This window comes from Gekko japonicus, unplaced genomic scaffold (assembly GCF_001447785.1).
Source record: "Gekko japonicus isolate JY-2015 unplaced genomic scaffold, Gekko_japonicus_V1.1 scaffold175, whole genome shotgun sequence".
In the NCBI taxonomy this organism is placed as follows: Eukaryota; Metazoa; Chordata; class Lepidosauria; order Squamata; family Gekkonidae; genus Gekko; species Gekko japonicus.
Genome location: NW_015166425.1, coordinates 861,868 through 876,062, shown reverse-complemented (window position 1 = coordinate 876,062; position 14,195 = coordinate 861,868). Strand labels below are relative to the sequence as shown.

General features: G+C 53.9%; 1 protein-coding gene across 1 annotated transcript in view; it reads left to right on the top strand.

The window, feature by feature from the left end:
- INTS3 (integrator complex subunit 3) overlaps positions 1-14,195 on the top strand; it is a 200,043-nt gene that overhangs the window by 140,319 nt on the left and 45,529 nt on the right. The window contains exons 15-17 of the mRNA XM_015411750.1: positions 1,655-1,774; positions 4,229-4,358; positions 13,999-14,053. Of these exons, the coding sequence (XP_015267236.1) occupies positions 1,655-1,774; positions 4,229-4,358; positions 13,999-14,053 (305 nt within the window). The remainder of the gene's footprint in view (positions 1-1,654; positions 1,775-4,228; positions 4,359-13,998; positions 14,054-14,195) is intronic.

Below are 14,195 nucleotides of genomic sequence, written 5' to 3'. Positions count from 1 at the left end.
CTCCTTACCGGGGGACTCCCGCACCGCGGCTGGAGTTTTCCCTCGGATGACCGTGGCCCCGCTCCCAGCGTGCCCGGTGTGGTCGCGTCACTTCCGGGTGACGTGCACGTTGGGGTGGGGTTCACCCCGGGGCCTGATCCGCTGGCGGCGGGGGGGGGAACGGGCCTCTGGGGCGGGGGTTTCCCCGCCCCCCAGGGGAACTTGGGAAGCCTAGGCCTCCTTTGCCACAACCGGCACGAGCCAGGCAGAAGCCGTGTCGCTTTCCTGTCTCGTGTATATTTAACCCCCCCCCAGGGAGCTCAAGGTGACAGACATGGTTTCTTCTCTCTGGTGTTCACAACCAGGGGTCATTTCGTAGAAAAAGAGGTGCAGGAGCTCATTAGCATAACTTGTTTGCATAGGCCACACCCCCTGACATCACCGGAAGTGTGTCAGAAGGCAACACCCACCGCTCAGGCTCCACTGGACTTTTGGATTTCTAGCTATTGGGGGGGGACGTGCGGATCTGCCCTCACAGAGGTGGGAGAGCTTGTACCTGAAAGGGGGAGGCTTTGCAACTTACCTGGCAGCTTCTTGCTCCTCGTGGCCCGACTGAGGGCTGCTGGGAGCAGGGGGCGGGGCTTGTTGCATGTGCCCGCCCCCTGGGCTCCTTACTGCCGGAGCTCCGCTCCTGTGTGCTCCTGCAGGAAATGACCCCTGTTCACAACAGTCCTGTAAAGCGGGCTGGGCTGAGAGAAGGCGCGTCTGGCTCCGAGGCCAGCCAGTGAACATCGTGGCCGAGTGGGGAACCTGAACCCACATCTCTCCTAGTCCAGCGCTCGGGGATTCCAGAATCGACCGGCCCTCCCAAGCATTAAGGAGGCCAGGTTGGCAACGACCAGGGCCAGGGCTTTTCCGGTGGTGGCTCCACCCTGGTGGAATGAGCTCCCCGAGGAGATCAGGGCCCTGCGGGACCTTTTACAGTTCCGCAGGGCCTGCGAAACTGAGCTCTTCCGCCAGGCCTTTGGAGCCGCCGTCGCCCCCACCCCCACTGTTATTCCCATCGGGAATGCCAACTGACATCGTATGGCGAAGAGCCCTGACCCACTGGACCCCTATCAGCTGCCCGAGCCGATTCCCCCCCTTTTATGACGTCTGAAGTACTTAACAGCATCTGAAGCAGACCAGCAATACCGACGGATGAGATTAGCATTTTATTATATCTGGTTTTAATATAGTATTTTAAAGTTGTACTTATTATCTATATGTAATTTGGGATTTTATCTGTCGTCAGCCGCCCTGAGCCGGCCTCGGCCAGGAGGGCGGGATAAAAGTTGAACAAGCAAATAAATAAATAAATAACCGTTGTCCCACACCCGACAAGAGACATGACACACCCTTGGCGTGTCGGACCTCGAATAAAGGCATTTTGCTAGAGACGTCAAGCCGCAAGTTCCGAACTCATTCCCGTTCATCCCCATTTGGGCAGAAAGAGAGCCAGTGTGGTGTGGCGTTTGAGAGTGTCGGACTAATACTGAGTCCTGGGTTCGAATCCCCACAGTCGCCCCCTAGAACCAGACAGGACAGTGGGGAACAGCCTTCACCCCCCGCCTCGCATCACGGGGCAAGCTGGCGGCATCCCCCCACCCAACCTCTCTCGCATTCCTCCTTGTAGTCAAAATCGAGGAGCCGGTTTCCATGGAGATGGACAATCACATGTCCGACAAAGACGACAGTTGCTACGACAACGCAGAGGCCGCCTTCAGTGACGACGAAGAAGACTTGAATAGCAAAGGTGAGGAGGTCCGGGCAGGGGCAGCTGCCGGATCGTGGAGAGGAACCCCGTTCCCACGGCCCCGTAGGTCGCACACGTTACCCCCTTCAGGACAAGGTTCACAAAACAGAGGGCCTCGTGTACACCACAGGGTAGAGGGCCGCCACGGCCGCCTGGTTTTGAAGGCCTTTTGTTTGTGTCCTTTATAAAGTTTATATCTCCGCTCCCTGGCATTACATTTTATTACACACATGGCCCGGGCCAGCAAAGTCTCCTTTATGTCAGATCCGGCCCTCATAACAAATGAGTTCGACACCCCTGACCTAGGTCATGGCCTGTGGGCCAGTTAATTTGCATGTTTCCCAAGGGCTCATGGGAATGCTTCGGAAAGACTCACCATGACCTGGGTGGTCTACAGCAGGACTGGGCTAGCAGAAAGGGGGATTGTCGGAGATGTACTGAAGGTGCCACTCTTGAGGGTCCTTCTAAGCTTTCTTGTCCTGTGGACGGGAACTCTGAAGGCATTTAAGTACCCTCTGGGCTGTCTCGTCCTGGGTCCCATGATGCCCCCGCCCCCAAATTCGACAGTGGGAGGGAGAGGAAAGCCTGAGGGCAAGCCGTGGAGCTCTCACCCTGGCCTTCTGCCAGTAGTGGGGGGCGGTGTCCTAAAAAATACGGTTTCTGGCATTGGTATTTGTGGGGCGGAGCTCCCGATTAAGGGGGCAGGGCCCAGAAATGCCCCACTGCAGTCATGGCCTGAATCTGCACTATCCAAGGAGCAAGACGTGACCGGGGCCTGGACATAACACTGCTCCCCTGAGGCCTTGCCTGTTAAGAGCAGGTGGATGAGGGCCAGGCCTTGAAAGAGCCGGAAGGTGGGCAAGGCAGCCCAGGAGAATGGTGTCCTTTATGCAGCGTGCCTGGGTCTAGAGAGAGAGAGAGAGAGACTTCCTTGCAAGAACACTGTGTGCCCTTGCAGGCCCAGATGCCAGAACAAAGGCCCAGAGCACAATGCTTGCGCAGGAAGCGAGGCTGACGGATTCGTCTCTTGGGGGCCCCGCAGTGACCTCACCGTTCCCAGCCCCGTGATGCAAAATTCCCGGCAGCTCCCTTAATGGCCAGAGCAGAGAATGAGACCTGACATCTTCTGATTTGTATCTAAATACGCAGACAGTACGTTGCCATCTCCCGGCTAGCGTTCACTCAGATTGGTGGCTGGGTTGGGTTTTTTTTCAGAGCACTGAGTCAGGTGATTGAATGCCTCTTTTAAGGCAAACTCCCCTACCCTTAACAGAGAAAATGAAGCATCTCAGGGCCCATCCTTCCCGGGAAGCTAACTCTCTAGGTGCAGGGGAGTTTGTTTTCTTTAAAACATTTATTAGCTGCTTTTCTTCCTTACGGAGTTCAAGGCGGCTTGCGACAAAAGATCAAACAAACGCACAATAAAATACACAAAAAACATCAAAAGCAATATTTAGGGATCCCAGAGGCCCATTCCCTGGCACCGCCGGATCAGGCCCCGGGGGGAACTCCACCCCGACGTGCACGTCACCCGGACGTGACGCGGGCACGCCGGGCATGCTGGGGGTGGGGCCACGGCCATACAAGGGAAAACCATAGAGTTTTCCCTTGTATGGCCGTGGCCCCGCCCCCAGCGTGCCTGGCATCTTCCCGTCACTTCCAGGTGACATGCGTGCGGCACGCGCTTTGTGCACGCACGCGCACAAAACGCCAGCCGGGAGCCCCCCACTCCTGGCGAAGATAGACTTGATAACCCCAGCGATATTTAAAAGCACAATTTAGGACTGTGGCTTTCTTACACCCCCAGGGAAATGCTGATTGCCACTCTGGGACCAGGAAGTTTTTCTCCAGGCCAGTTTGGCTGGAGATCCTGGAGATTTTTCTTTTTGTCATCTTCTGGGCATGGAACAGTGGTCACTGGGGGTGTGGAGGTATTTGTGAGTTTCCTGCATCGTGCAGGGGGTTGGACTAGAGGACCCTGGAGGTCCCTCCCAACTCTATGTTTCTCTGATGGCTTCAATCAAATGCAATCCTAAATAAAACTGTCTTCAGCTGCCTCCTGAACATTGAAAGTGAGGGGGGCCAGGTGCACCTCCCCAGGGGGATTGTTCCATAATTGTTGGGCCGCCACTGAACAGGCCCTGTTTTGTGCACCCACCAAATGAACTTCATTGCTCGATGGGACAGTCGGGACTGGAGGGCCTCTCGCTGGGAGAAGAGGGTCCTTCAGGTATCACGGTCCCAAGTCAGTCTGAATTGGGCCCGGGGAACAGCCAGCTGCAGTGTAAAGTAGTACAGATAAGATGCTCGTTTCCTTTGTTGGCCAGAACTGGGCCTGGGTTTGTCATCAAGGCAAAGGCAGCGGGGCGGGTCCACGTGCTCGCCTACGGGGAGGGCAGGGTGGCTCTTTCTCATCTTTGAACCTGCTCCGTTTCTTTCACCCCCGCGCCATAGGGAAAAAGAGAGAGTTCCGGTTCCACCCGATCAAAGAAGCCGTCGTGGAAGAGCCGGTCGACATCACGCCTTTCCTGGACCAGCTGGACGAGTCCTTGAAGGATAAAGTCCTGCTGCTGCAGAAGGGGAGGTTGGTACAGGGCTGCGGCAGCCGGGGGCAAAACGCCGGGCGGTGGAGCGCATGGGCAACAGTGCGCCGGGCTCAAAGAGGCTGGGATGTTTCAGTGGAGAAAAGAGACAACGAAGGAGAGGGATGTTATAGAGGTTTATGAAAGTCAGATCTCAGAAGCGAAACGGGATTGGCCCTGATCAGTATTTGGATGTGAGACCGGCAGGGTTGCTACGTGGAGGCAGGCACTGGCAAGACCACCTCCGAACATCTCTTGTTCAGAGCCAGTTTATTTATTTATTTTATTTATTCGAGTATTTCTACCCCGCCCTAGTGGTTAAGTGCATGGGTCTAGGAAACCCGGATTTGATTCCCCCACTCCTCCACTTGCACCTGCTGGATGACCTTGGGCAAACCTTCTGGCACAGCTGTCCTTGAAAAAGAGCAGTTTCTGTCGGAGCTCTCTCAGCCCCACCTACCTCACAGGGTGTCTGTTGTAGGGAGGGGAAGGGAAAGGAGATTGTAAGCCACTCTGAGACTCCCTTGGGTAGTGAAGGGCAGGGTATAAATCCAATCTCCTCCTCCTCCTCTTCTTCTTCCTTTGAAAAACCCATGGGGGGTCACCATAAGTCAGCTGCAAAAAAAGAGAGTGGGACAGAGAGAACTCCCCCCCCCCAAAAAAAATACTAGAACTTGAGGGCATTCAGTGAAGTTGATGGGCAGTAGATGCAGGACAGACAAAAGGAAATAACTTCTTCACTCAGTGAATGATTACAGTGTGGAATTCGCTGCCAGAGGATGTAGTGATGGCCTCATGCATTGGCAGGTTTAGAAGGGGATTTTACAGATTCATAGAGGATAGATCTGTCAGTGGCTGCTAGCCGTGATGACTAAAGGGAACCTCCATGTTCAGAGGCCGTCAGCCTCTGAACTGGTTGAGGCCACTGTGTGAGACAGGATGCTGGACTAGACGGACCCTCACTGGTCTGATCCAGCAGGGCTCTTCAGATGTTCTTCTGAGGGGAAGGCCTCGGCCTCTCTGCCCTGTTGCTGGCCCTCCAGAGGAACTGGTTGAGGCCACTGTGTGAGGCAGGATGCTGGACTAGAGGGACCCTCACTGGTCTGACCCAGCAGGGCTCTTCTGATGTCCTTATGCGGGGAAGGCCTCGGCCTCTATGCCCTGTTGCTGGCCCTCCAGAGGAACTGGTTGAGGCCACTGTGTGAGGCAGGATGCTGGACTAGACGGACCCTCACTGGTCTGATCCAGCAGGGCTCTTCTGATGTTCTTATTTGGGGAAGGCCTCGGCCTCTGTGCCCTGTTGCTGGCCCTCCAGAGGAACTGGTTGAGGCCACTGTGTGAGGCAGGATGCTGGACTAGAGGGACCCTCGCTGATTTGATCCAGCAGGGCTCTTCTGATGTTCTTATGAGGGGAAGGCCTTGGCCTCTCTGCCCCGTGGTTGGCCCTCCAGAGGAACTGGTTGAGGCCACTGTGTGAGACAGGATGCTGGACTAGATGGACCCTCACTGGTCTGATCCAGCAGGGCTCTTCTGATGTTTCTTGTGAGGGGAAGGCCTCGGCCTCTCTGCCCTGTTGTTGGCCCTCCAGAGGAACTGGTTGAGGCCACTGTGTGAGACAGGATGCTGGACTAGATGGAGCCTCACTGGTCTGACCCAGCAGGGCTCTTCTGACGTTCTTATGCGAGGAAGGCCTCGGCCTCTCTGTCCTGTTGTTGGGTCTTCCAGAGGAACTGGCTGGCTACTGTGTGAGACTGGATGCTGGACGAGATGGACCCTCACTGGTCTGATCCAGCAGGGCTCTTCTTTTGTGGCTTCTCACGCGTGTGCTCTATCTCTGAATGCTCCGTTGGGATAAGGAGCCCACAGTGAGTACACAGAGCCTATGTTCGGAATGTGCTGTGCTGATCCCAGAAGCCGTTTGGGCTGAATGAACTCTTGTTCTTTTTTTCCTGTTTTGGACGTTCAGCAAGAAAAACAGGAAAAGAAACTGCGCTGAGGGGGATCCTGATTTTTGCCCCAGGCAAAGGTGCCTGTCACTTGGCCAGGTACCCTGAACCAGCTTTTTGTTTTCAAAAGAAGCTTTCTCACTCTCACGACAGCAGAGCTTTGAGGAAAGCACGGGAGGCGCTGGAAGCTCAGAATGAGGAGTGGGCAGTTGGTCAAACCTTCTAGGAGACAGGAAAGGGGAGGGATGTGGCCATTTCATACTCTCTTCTCCAATAATTTATTCGGTGTATGCGTAGACCAACCCTTTTCACAAAGCCCGGAACAATATGTGTCGCCTGCTCACACCCTCTCCCTCCACTTTCTCCTCACAACGGCCCTAGGTTAGTGAAGAAGAAGAGTTGGTTTTTATATCCACTTTTCTCTACCCTGAGGGAGTCTCAAAACGGCTTACAATCGTATTCCCTTCTCTTCCCCACAACAGGCACCCTGTGAGGCAGGTGGGGCTGAGAGAGCTCTGAGAGAACTGTGCCTGGCCCAAGGTCCCCCAGCAGGCTTCATGTGGAGGAGGAGTGGGGAATCAATCTCAGTCCTCCAGATAAGAGTCCACCACTTTTAACCAGTGCCCCACACTGGCTCTCAGGCTGAAGAGAGAATATCTGGCCTGTGGCCACCTGGAGAACTTTCTGGTAGAAGGGAATTTGAACCCGGGCCTCTCCGTTCCTGGGTCCATCCACTGCGCCACAGCGGCTGTCCCTGGGCTCTCCCCAAGTTCTGTCACGGGCTGCTGTATTCATTGCAGGAGAGCCAGTTTGGTGTGAGAGCCAGTTTGGTGTAGTGGTTAAGTGCGCGGCCTCTAATCTGGGAGAACCGGGTTTGATTCCCGATTCCTTCACTTGCACCTGCTGGATGACCTTGGGCAAGCCGTAGTTCTGATAAGAGCTGTTCTTGAAAAAGAGCAATTTCTCTCAGAGCTCTCTCAGCCCCACCTACCTCACAGGGTGTCTGTTGTGGGGAGGGGAATGGAAAGGAGTTTGTAAACTACTCTGAGACTCCTTCAGGTAGTGAAGGGCAGGGTATAAATCCAATCTCCATCTCCTCCTACTACTCCTCCTCTTCCTCCTTTTAGCTAAACATGGCAACAAAACAAGCTCCAAACTCTCCCCTTCTCCCCCCTCACAAACGTACACACTGTACCACAGAACAGAACTTGTCGGCCAGCCCAGTGTCTACAAAGCTCTCCAACTTGGTGTGTCATTTCCAGGCACGAGGCGCATAGATTTCCGGGCACGAGCCTCGGTATGCGGTTGTTAGCTTGCCAGAACTATTTCCGTGACATCGCCCGCCGGCGGGATCGTGCCGTGACGGCTCTCGTTTCCATCACCCCGCAACAAACCCCGCGAGGGTGGTCTCGACAAGGAGCTGCTTTTTTCAAGGGGGCGGCAGGGCTCAGTTAGGCCCGTCGCTCTCGCCTCCTGCCTGAGCAATTCTCCGGCAGTGACACTGACGCACGCGGAACGCTCTCTCTCGGCCTGGCTGCCTGCGCGGTCCATGCACTGCCTGCTCTCCTCGGAACCCTGCCTCCCGCACAGGGATTTCAGAGCTCCCTTCGGCAGCGAAAGGTCTTTGGCCCCGCTCACATTATAAATGCGGCCCTGTCATGACTAAGTATGTTTAATAGGCTTGTTTTCCAGAGTCTACAGAATGCTCCCCCCACCCCTTTTCTTGTCCCTCTCCCGGTTCCAATACGCTTCTTTCCCGCCTTTTTTCAGCCGCGCGGGCGTGGCTTTTTGACTTTTGGGGATGACAGTGTCTCGGTTCCAAGCTTTTTCACAGCTTTCAGGCCCGCTTTGTGCCACAGGCCTCTCCTCCGGAATGTCCCGTGAGGAGAATTTCCCAGCAAGAGCCAAGCCAGGAGATCGTTGGGGTCGTTGCTGTTAGGAGTGTGTTCAGACAACAAAAACAGTCAGTCTTTTTTTTTTTGAGCCTGTGGCGTCCTTGGTACTCTGGTGCAGGGTGCGACCGCAAAATGGCTGCCACAGGAGTCAGGGCCACCACAAAATGGCTGCCCCAGCTGGCAAAGCCAGTCACAAAGTGTCAGGGAGTGAGGTGATGTATAACTTTCAGCAGTAACTCTCCAAAGTTTTAGGGAGATGCCTTGGGAAACAGACATAACATTTGAAAATATTTTCTCGCATTCACGTAACTCAGTGGAGATCCTGCTGTGGTGAAAGGTGCAAAAGGATTGCAGAGGGATTGTGGTATTTCACCCGTGGCAGCTATAAACCAACAGGAGACTGACAAAGTTTGCCTCCAGCAGAAGCATTTGTAGATTAAGAGTCCATTTCCTCAGGTGCAGCCATTGTCTGCTGGAGGAAGGAAAACAGTGTCAAGAGGGGGCACGATATACAGGAAGCGCAGTCGATTTGAATTGTACATGGCTGCATTTATGCTGTGTGCCCACCGACAATGCAGTTTGTTTGATTGTTTTCTTCCCTCCTCAATAGCAAGGTTACAGTTAGTGCGTCTGAAGAAGCTCTTTAAAAATCTGGCCTCCACAAGGTTATCTCTCCCCTTTTAAAAAAGCCACTCAAACCAGTGGCCCCACACACCGTCCTATGCTGTAGCAGTGAATCCCATAAGCTCACTGCTCCAAGAGGAGAAGGGCTTCTTCTTTTTCTGCCCAGAACCTCTTGCCTGCCAGTCAGCTGCCTAGCGTGCCAATGCGTTCTGATATCACAGGAGAGGGAAATGAATGTGTGTGTTGGGATCAAAATCCACACCCATGAGAACGTGGATGGCTTCAAAAGGGAATTAGATAGGCATATGGAGCAGAGGTCCATCAGTGGCTATGAGCCACAAGGTACAGATAGGAACTTACAGGCTGGGGCAGGTATTCTTGGTGCTTGGGGGGGGGGGCAACAGTGGGAGGGCTTCTAGCGTCCTGGCCCCACTGGTGGACCTCCTAATGGCACCTGGTATTTTTGGCCACTGTGTGACAGACGGTTGGACTGGATGGGCCTTTGGCCTGATCCAACATTGGCGTCTCTTATGTTCTTATGTTAACGTAAGAGAAGCCATGTTGTATCAGGCCAGTGGCCCATCCAGTCCAATATTCTGTGTCACACAGTGGCCAAAGCCCAGGTGCCATCAGGAGGTCCACCAGCGGGGCCAGAACTCCAGAAGCCCTCCCACTGTTGCTCCCCCAAGCACCAAAAATACAGAGCATCACTACCCCAGACAGATGGACCTCTGCTCCAGATGTTTATCTAATCCCCTCCTGAAGCCGTCCCTGCTTGTAGCCGGCGCCACCTCCTGTGGCAGTGAGTTCCACGTGTTAATCACTCTTTGAGTGAAGAAGGACTTCCTTTTATCTGTTCTAACCCGACCGCTCAGTCATTTCATGGAGTGCCCACGAGTTCTTGTATTGTGAGAAAGGGAGACAAGTACTTCTTTCTCTGCCTTCTCTGTCCCATGCACCATTTTTTTTAAATGTCTGTCATGTCCAGTATTCCCTCTAAGCTGAGTTAGTGTGAGCTAGCTCACAGTTTTTTAGCCTCCGGCTCACACATTTTTGCCTTAGCTCAGGAAGGATGGCTCCAGAGCAAACTGATTTATATAGTAGCCAAATTGCCTGCTCACAACTTTAATGCCAGTAGCTCACAAAGTAGATTTTTTGCTCATAGGACTCCACAGCTTAGAGGGAACATTGGCATGTCACCCCTCCATTGTCATTTTCCAAGCTGAAGAGCCCTAACCTCTTTAACCTTTAACCCCTTCATCGTGCCAGTTGCCCTTATCTGCACCTTCTCCAATGCTGTAATATCCCAGGGCTACTTCATTCACTGCACGTATTGCACCAAAGGACAGTCCCTTCCATTTTCATGTGGCCCACCCTGTGTTCTCGAACGTTCCAGCACCCTTGAACCGTTGCAGAAATTGCAAGGCAAACACGCACACCCCGCCCACAATATCTGCAACTCAAAGCTTTTTTGGGTTTTGTTGTTTTACAGCAGAGAGAGAGAGAGATTGGATTTATCCCCCGCCCTTCACTACCAAAAGGAGTCTCAGAGCGGCTTACAAACTCCTTTCCCTTCCCCTCCCCACAACAGACACCCTGTGAGGTAGGTGGGGCTGAGAGAACTCTTGACAGAAACTGCTCTTTTTCAAGAACAGCTGTGCCAGAGTTATGACTTGCCCAAGGTCATCCAGCCAGGTGCAAGTGGAGGAGTGGGGAATCAAACCCAGTTCTCCCAGATTAGAGACCGCGCACTGAACCACGACACCAAACTGGCTCTCAGCCTTCCTGAGCCTGTGGGCTCCTTTGGAATTCTATCGGGTGGTGGGCGCAGCCACAGAAGGGCTGCTGCAGGAGGCAGAGCCAGCCGCAAAATGGCTGTCGTGGCTCCCCTTCAGTCACCCAGCGAAGATCCCTGTGTTGTGGCCGCTGCTGCCAAAGCAACCAGAACCCCAGTGGCCAATCAGAAGCCCTTGCTGGGCAATAGCACACTTTCTAAAAGCACCACAGGAGCCATGAAAGGGGACGTGACGGCTCTCTTGAAGTCTCTGAAGGGCCGTCGCCTAGAGGAGGGCAGGGAGCTGTTCCTGCCGGCAGCAGAGGAGAGGACTCCCAAGAATGGGCTTCAATTAAGGGCAGGAAAGTACCGGCTGGATCTTAGGGACAACTGTTTTTACAGTCAGAGTTGTGCGACGGTGGAATCAGCTGCCTAGGGAGGCGGTGAGCTCCCCCTCCCTGGTCGTCTTTAATAGCGGCCGGACGAACACTTGTCGGGGATGCTCTAGGCCAGGGGTTGCTTAACGGTAACAGCCACATAGAATAGACGTCAGACGTCTGAGAGCCGCAAGACAGCCATTTTGTACGATATTACAGTCGTTTTAATGTTTTTATTGAAAAATTTGCAGATCTGCTTTTATTGACACTAGATTGGTAACTTTAGATGGGGAGGGAGGGGAGAAAGAGAGTGAAAGAAAGTGGAAAGAAAGCAAATAGATGGGGGAGGGAGGTGGAGGTGGAAAGAAAGCAACCTTAACGTTAAATGCGTCCTCCAAGCCCCCCCCCGTACCCCCCACACGCCAGTTAGCTTGGCTTGGAGAAGGGGTTTAAAGAGACAAATGCCTTCTCCAAGCCGGCCGGCTGGGGGGGTGGGGGGGCCTTTGAGAATGCATTTAAAGTTCAGGTTGCTTTCTTTCTCTGCACTGGCTGGGGAAGGGGAGACCAACCGGGGAGGCACGCCTCCCCTTTGCTTCCCCAGCCACTGTAGCGGGAGCCTCACAATATGTGTGAAAGAGCCACACCGTCGGCCACCCCCGCTCTAGGCTGATCCTGCACCGAGCAGGGGGTTGGACTAGATGGCCCGTAGGGCCCCTTCCCAACTCTGTGATTCTAGGATTCTGTGTTTGCGAGGGCCACGGTGACCACCGGCACCGTGTTGGGGACACCTGGTTTCCAGGGAGTGTGCCGAGGACCAGTGTTCCCTCTAAGCTGAGTGACTGTGAGCTAGCTCACAGTTTTTTAGCCTCCGGCTCACACATTTTTGTCTTAGCTCAGGAAGGATGGGGCTCCAGAGCAAAGTAATTTATGCAGTAGCCCAATCGCTTGCTCACAACCTTAATGCCAGTAGCTCACAAAGTAGAATTTTTGCACACAAGACTCCACAGCTTCGAGGGAACATTGCCGAGGACTCCCTTGCAACTCGTATGACTAACTTAAGAGCTAGTCTAGTGAATACTGTAGGAGCCGGAACAAAGAATCCATCTCAGGGAGGACGCTCCCCTCTCCTTTTCGCAGTACCCCAAAGCTTTTGGGAGGGGAGGGAGCTTAGTCCAGCCTAATCCCCAGATCTTCCCTTCCAAGCCCAGCAGGACCACAGCTCGTACCAAGTGACCTGAGGACGGCTTCAAGCCTAGGGCCCATCCTCTGGGGTTGCCATCCCCCCGATGGGGGCAGAGGTTCCCCCCATTTCAGGGCCGGCTGGCGGGGGGGGGAGCCCTGTCCCTCCTGATGACGTCATCGCACCCAGCATGCTGCGCCAGGGACGCTCTAGCATTTAGGCAAGGACTCTATGGTGGCCATAGAGTTTTCTGCCCAAATGCTGGAGCGTCCCGCCTGACGTGCCCTGTGTGATGACATCACCTCTGGGTGACATCATTGCGCATGCACAAGAAGACTACCGGGAGAGGGCTGGACCCCCCCCCTGCCAGCAGACAGGTAAGACCTGGCAACCCGACTATCCTCCCTCTTCCAGCTCGGCCCAAGCAGCCACAACAGCCTCAGCAGAGCCTTCCCCTCACCACGGCTTACTGGTGCTCTTCTAAAGAAACACCCTTTCCGAGTGTCTCCAGTTCAGAACAGAAAACCTTTATTGGCATAACACAGATAACCAGAACAAATGCAGAATTTAAGGGATAGTACTAAAACAACGTCAACCAATATTCCCATTATCTCAAAATACAAAGCAATCCTAACATGGTTTACGAGATTTACAAAGTACTACTCTTGACTTCCATACATAAGTCAAAAATTCAGCGACAGCGAAAGAGAATATGGGTGATAGAATCAGGTTCCCCAAGATTACAGTTACAAAGTCTATCCTTGTACGGCACACCCCTGTATCTACCGGAGACCACTACTGAGGGGGAAAGGTTGAACCTTGCAAGCATAAAAACCCTCCTAAAAACTGGAATGTCAAATTAGCAATATACGGTACCATGGAGGTATGCAAGGGGAGGAGGGGTAATGAATAGGGAGAACAAACTCCAAGACTACCGGCATTAATGATCTGCGCCTCTATATCCCAAATTCTCCTCCTTACCACCGGCAAGATTGCTACCTCACCACAGTTATAGAGGGGTTCCAGATCAATACCTAGGGTACCCACCTTTTTCACTATGGCCTGTGACCATTCTGATGTATAGGGGTCAGCTAAAAGTTGGACCATTAGGCTAGCAGGAGGAGATCGAAAGTGGAGCCGAAGCCAATATTTGATCGTAATGATCCAAGCCCGAGATTCCATCAAGTGGAGACCCAGCTCCTTATAAAGGGCAAAAAGCGACACTGAGTTGGAAACACCAAGAATCCTGCGCAGAAAAGTGGAGTAGTGGGCTCTAATAGCCGAACCAGCCAAGCTAGTCTCTCAAATGCCTGGTTTGACAGTGAATGCCTGCTTCTTAAAAGTCTCCAGTTATGAATGGGGAGGGGGGGGCCAGTCTCGGAGGGCCTGATGCAAGCAGGACACTGGCCAGAGCCAAGACACTTTCACCCCTCCCCAGCATCTTGTTTCAGTCGGGCTGCTTTGTAGCACGGTTCACAGCCCAGCGTAACAAGATGCTGCCTGAATGCAGAGTACGGTAGGCGTCTCCCCCCCCCTTTTCCCGCCCACCCCCACCAGCATCACTGTGAAATCAAGCTCTCCAAGCACGGGACGAAGAAATCAGAGCCCCTGTGCCGTTTGCAGTGGCTTGGCAGATGGATGAGCCCAGCGTGCAGCGTTTCCCTCCCCCCTCCCCCAGCCTTTTTAGCCACTTCAAGCGAGTGACCCGCCCAGGGCTGCAGCCTCTCCCAGCCTGAGCTCACCAAGCCCCGGTTGTGCCTGGTGGGGTGTCCCCCTTCCCTCCCCCTCTTGCAGTTCCTCTGCCTCTTCCTTTAACGGGGATTTCCTCTCCTTTTTTGCCTTGCAGCGATACGGAGGCCCAGTGTGAGGTCATGCAGGAAATCGTGGATCAAGTCCTGGAGGTAACCCTCAGCTCCCGGAAGCCCAGCTCTCCTGCTTACTGGTCTTCGGGGAACCACAGAGGGGAGTGGAGGGGACGGGGCAAGGGGCACAAGTGCATCTGCAGAGAGCTGCCGAAACAGCCGGTCCTCCAGTTTGGTGTAG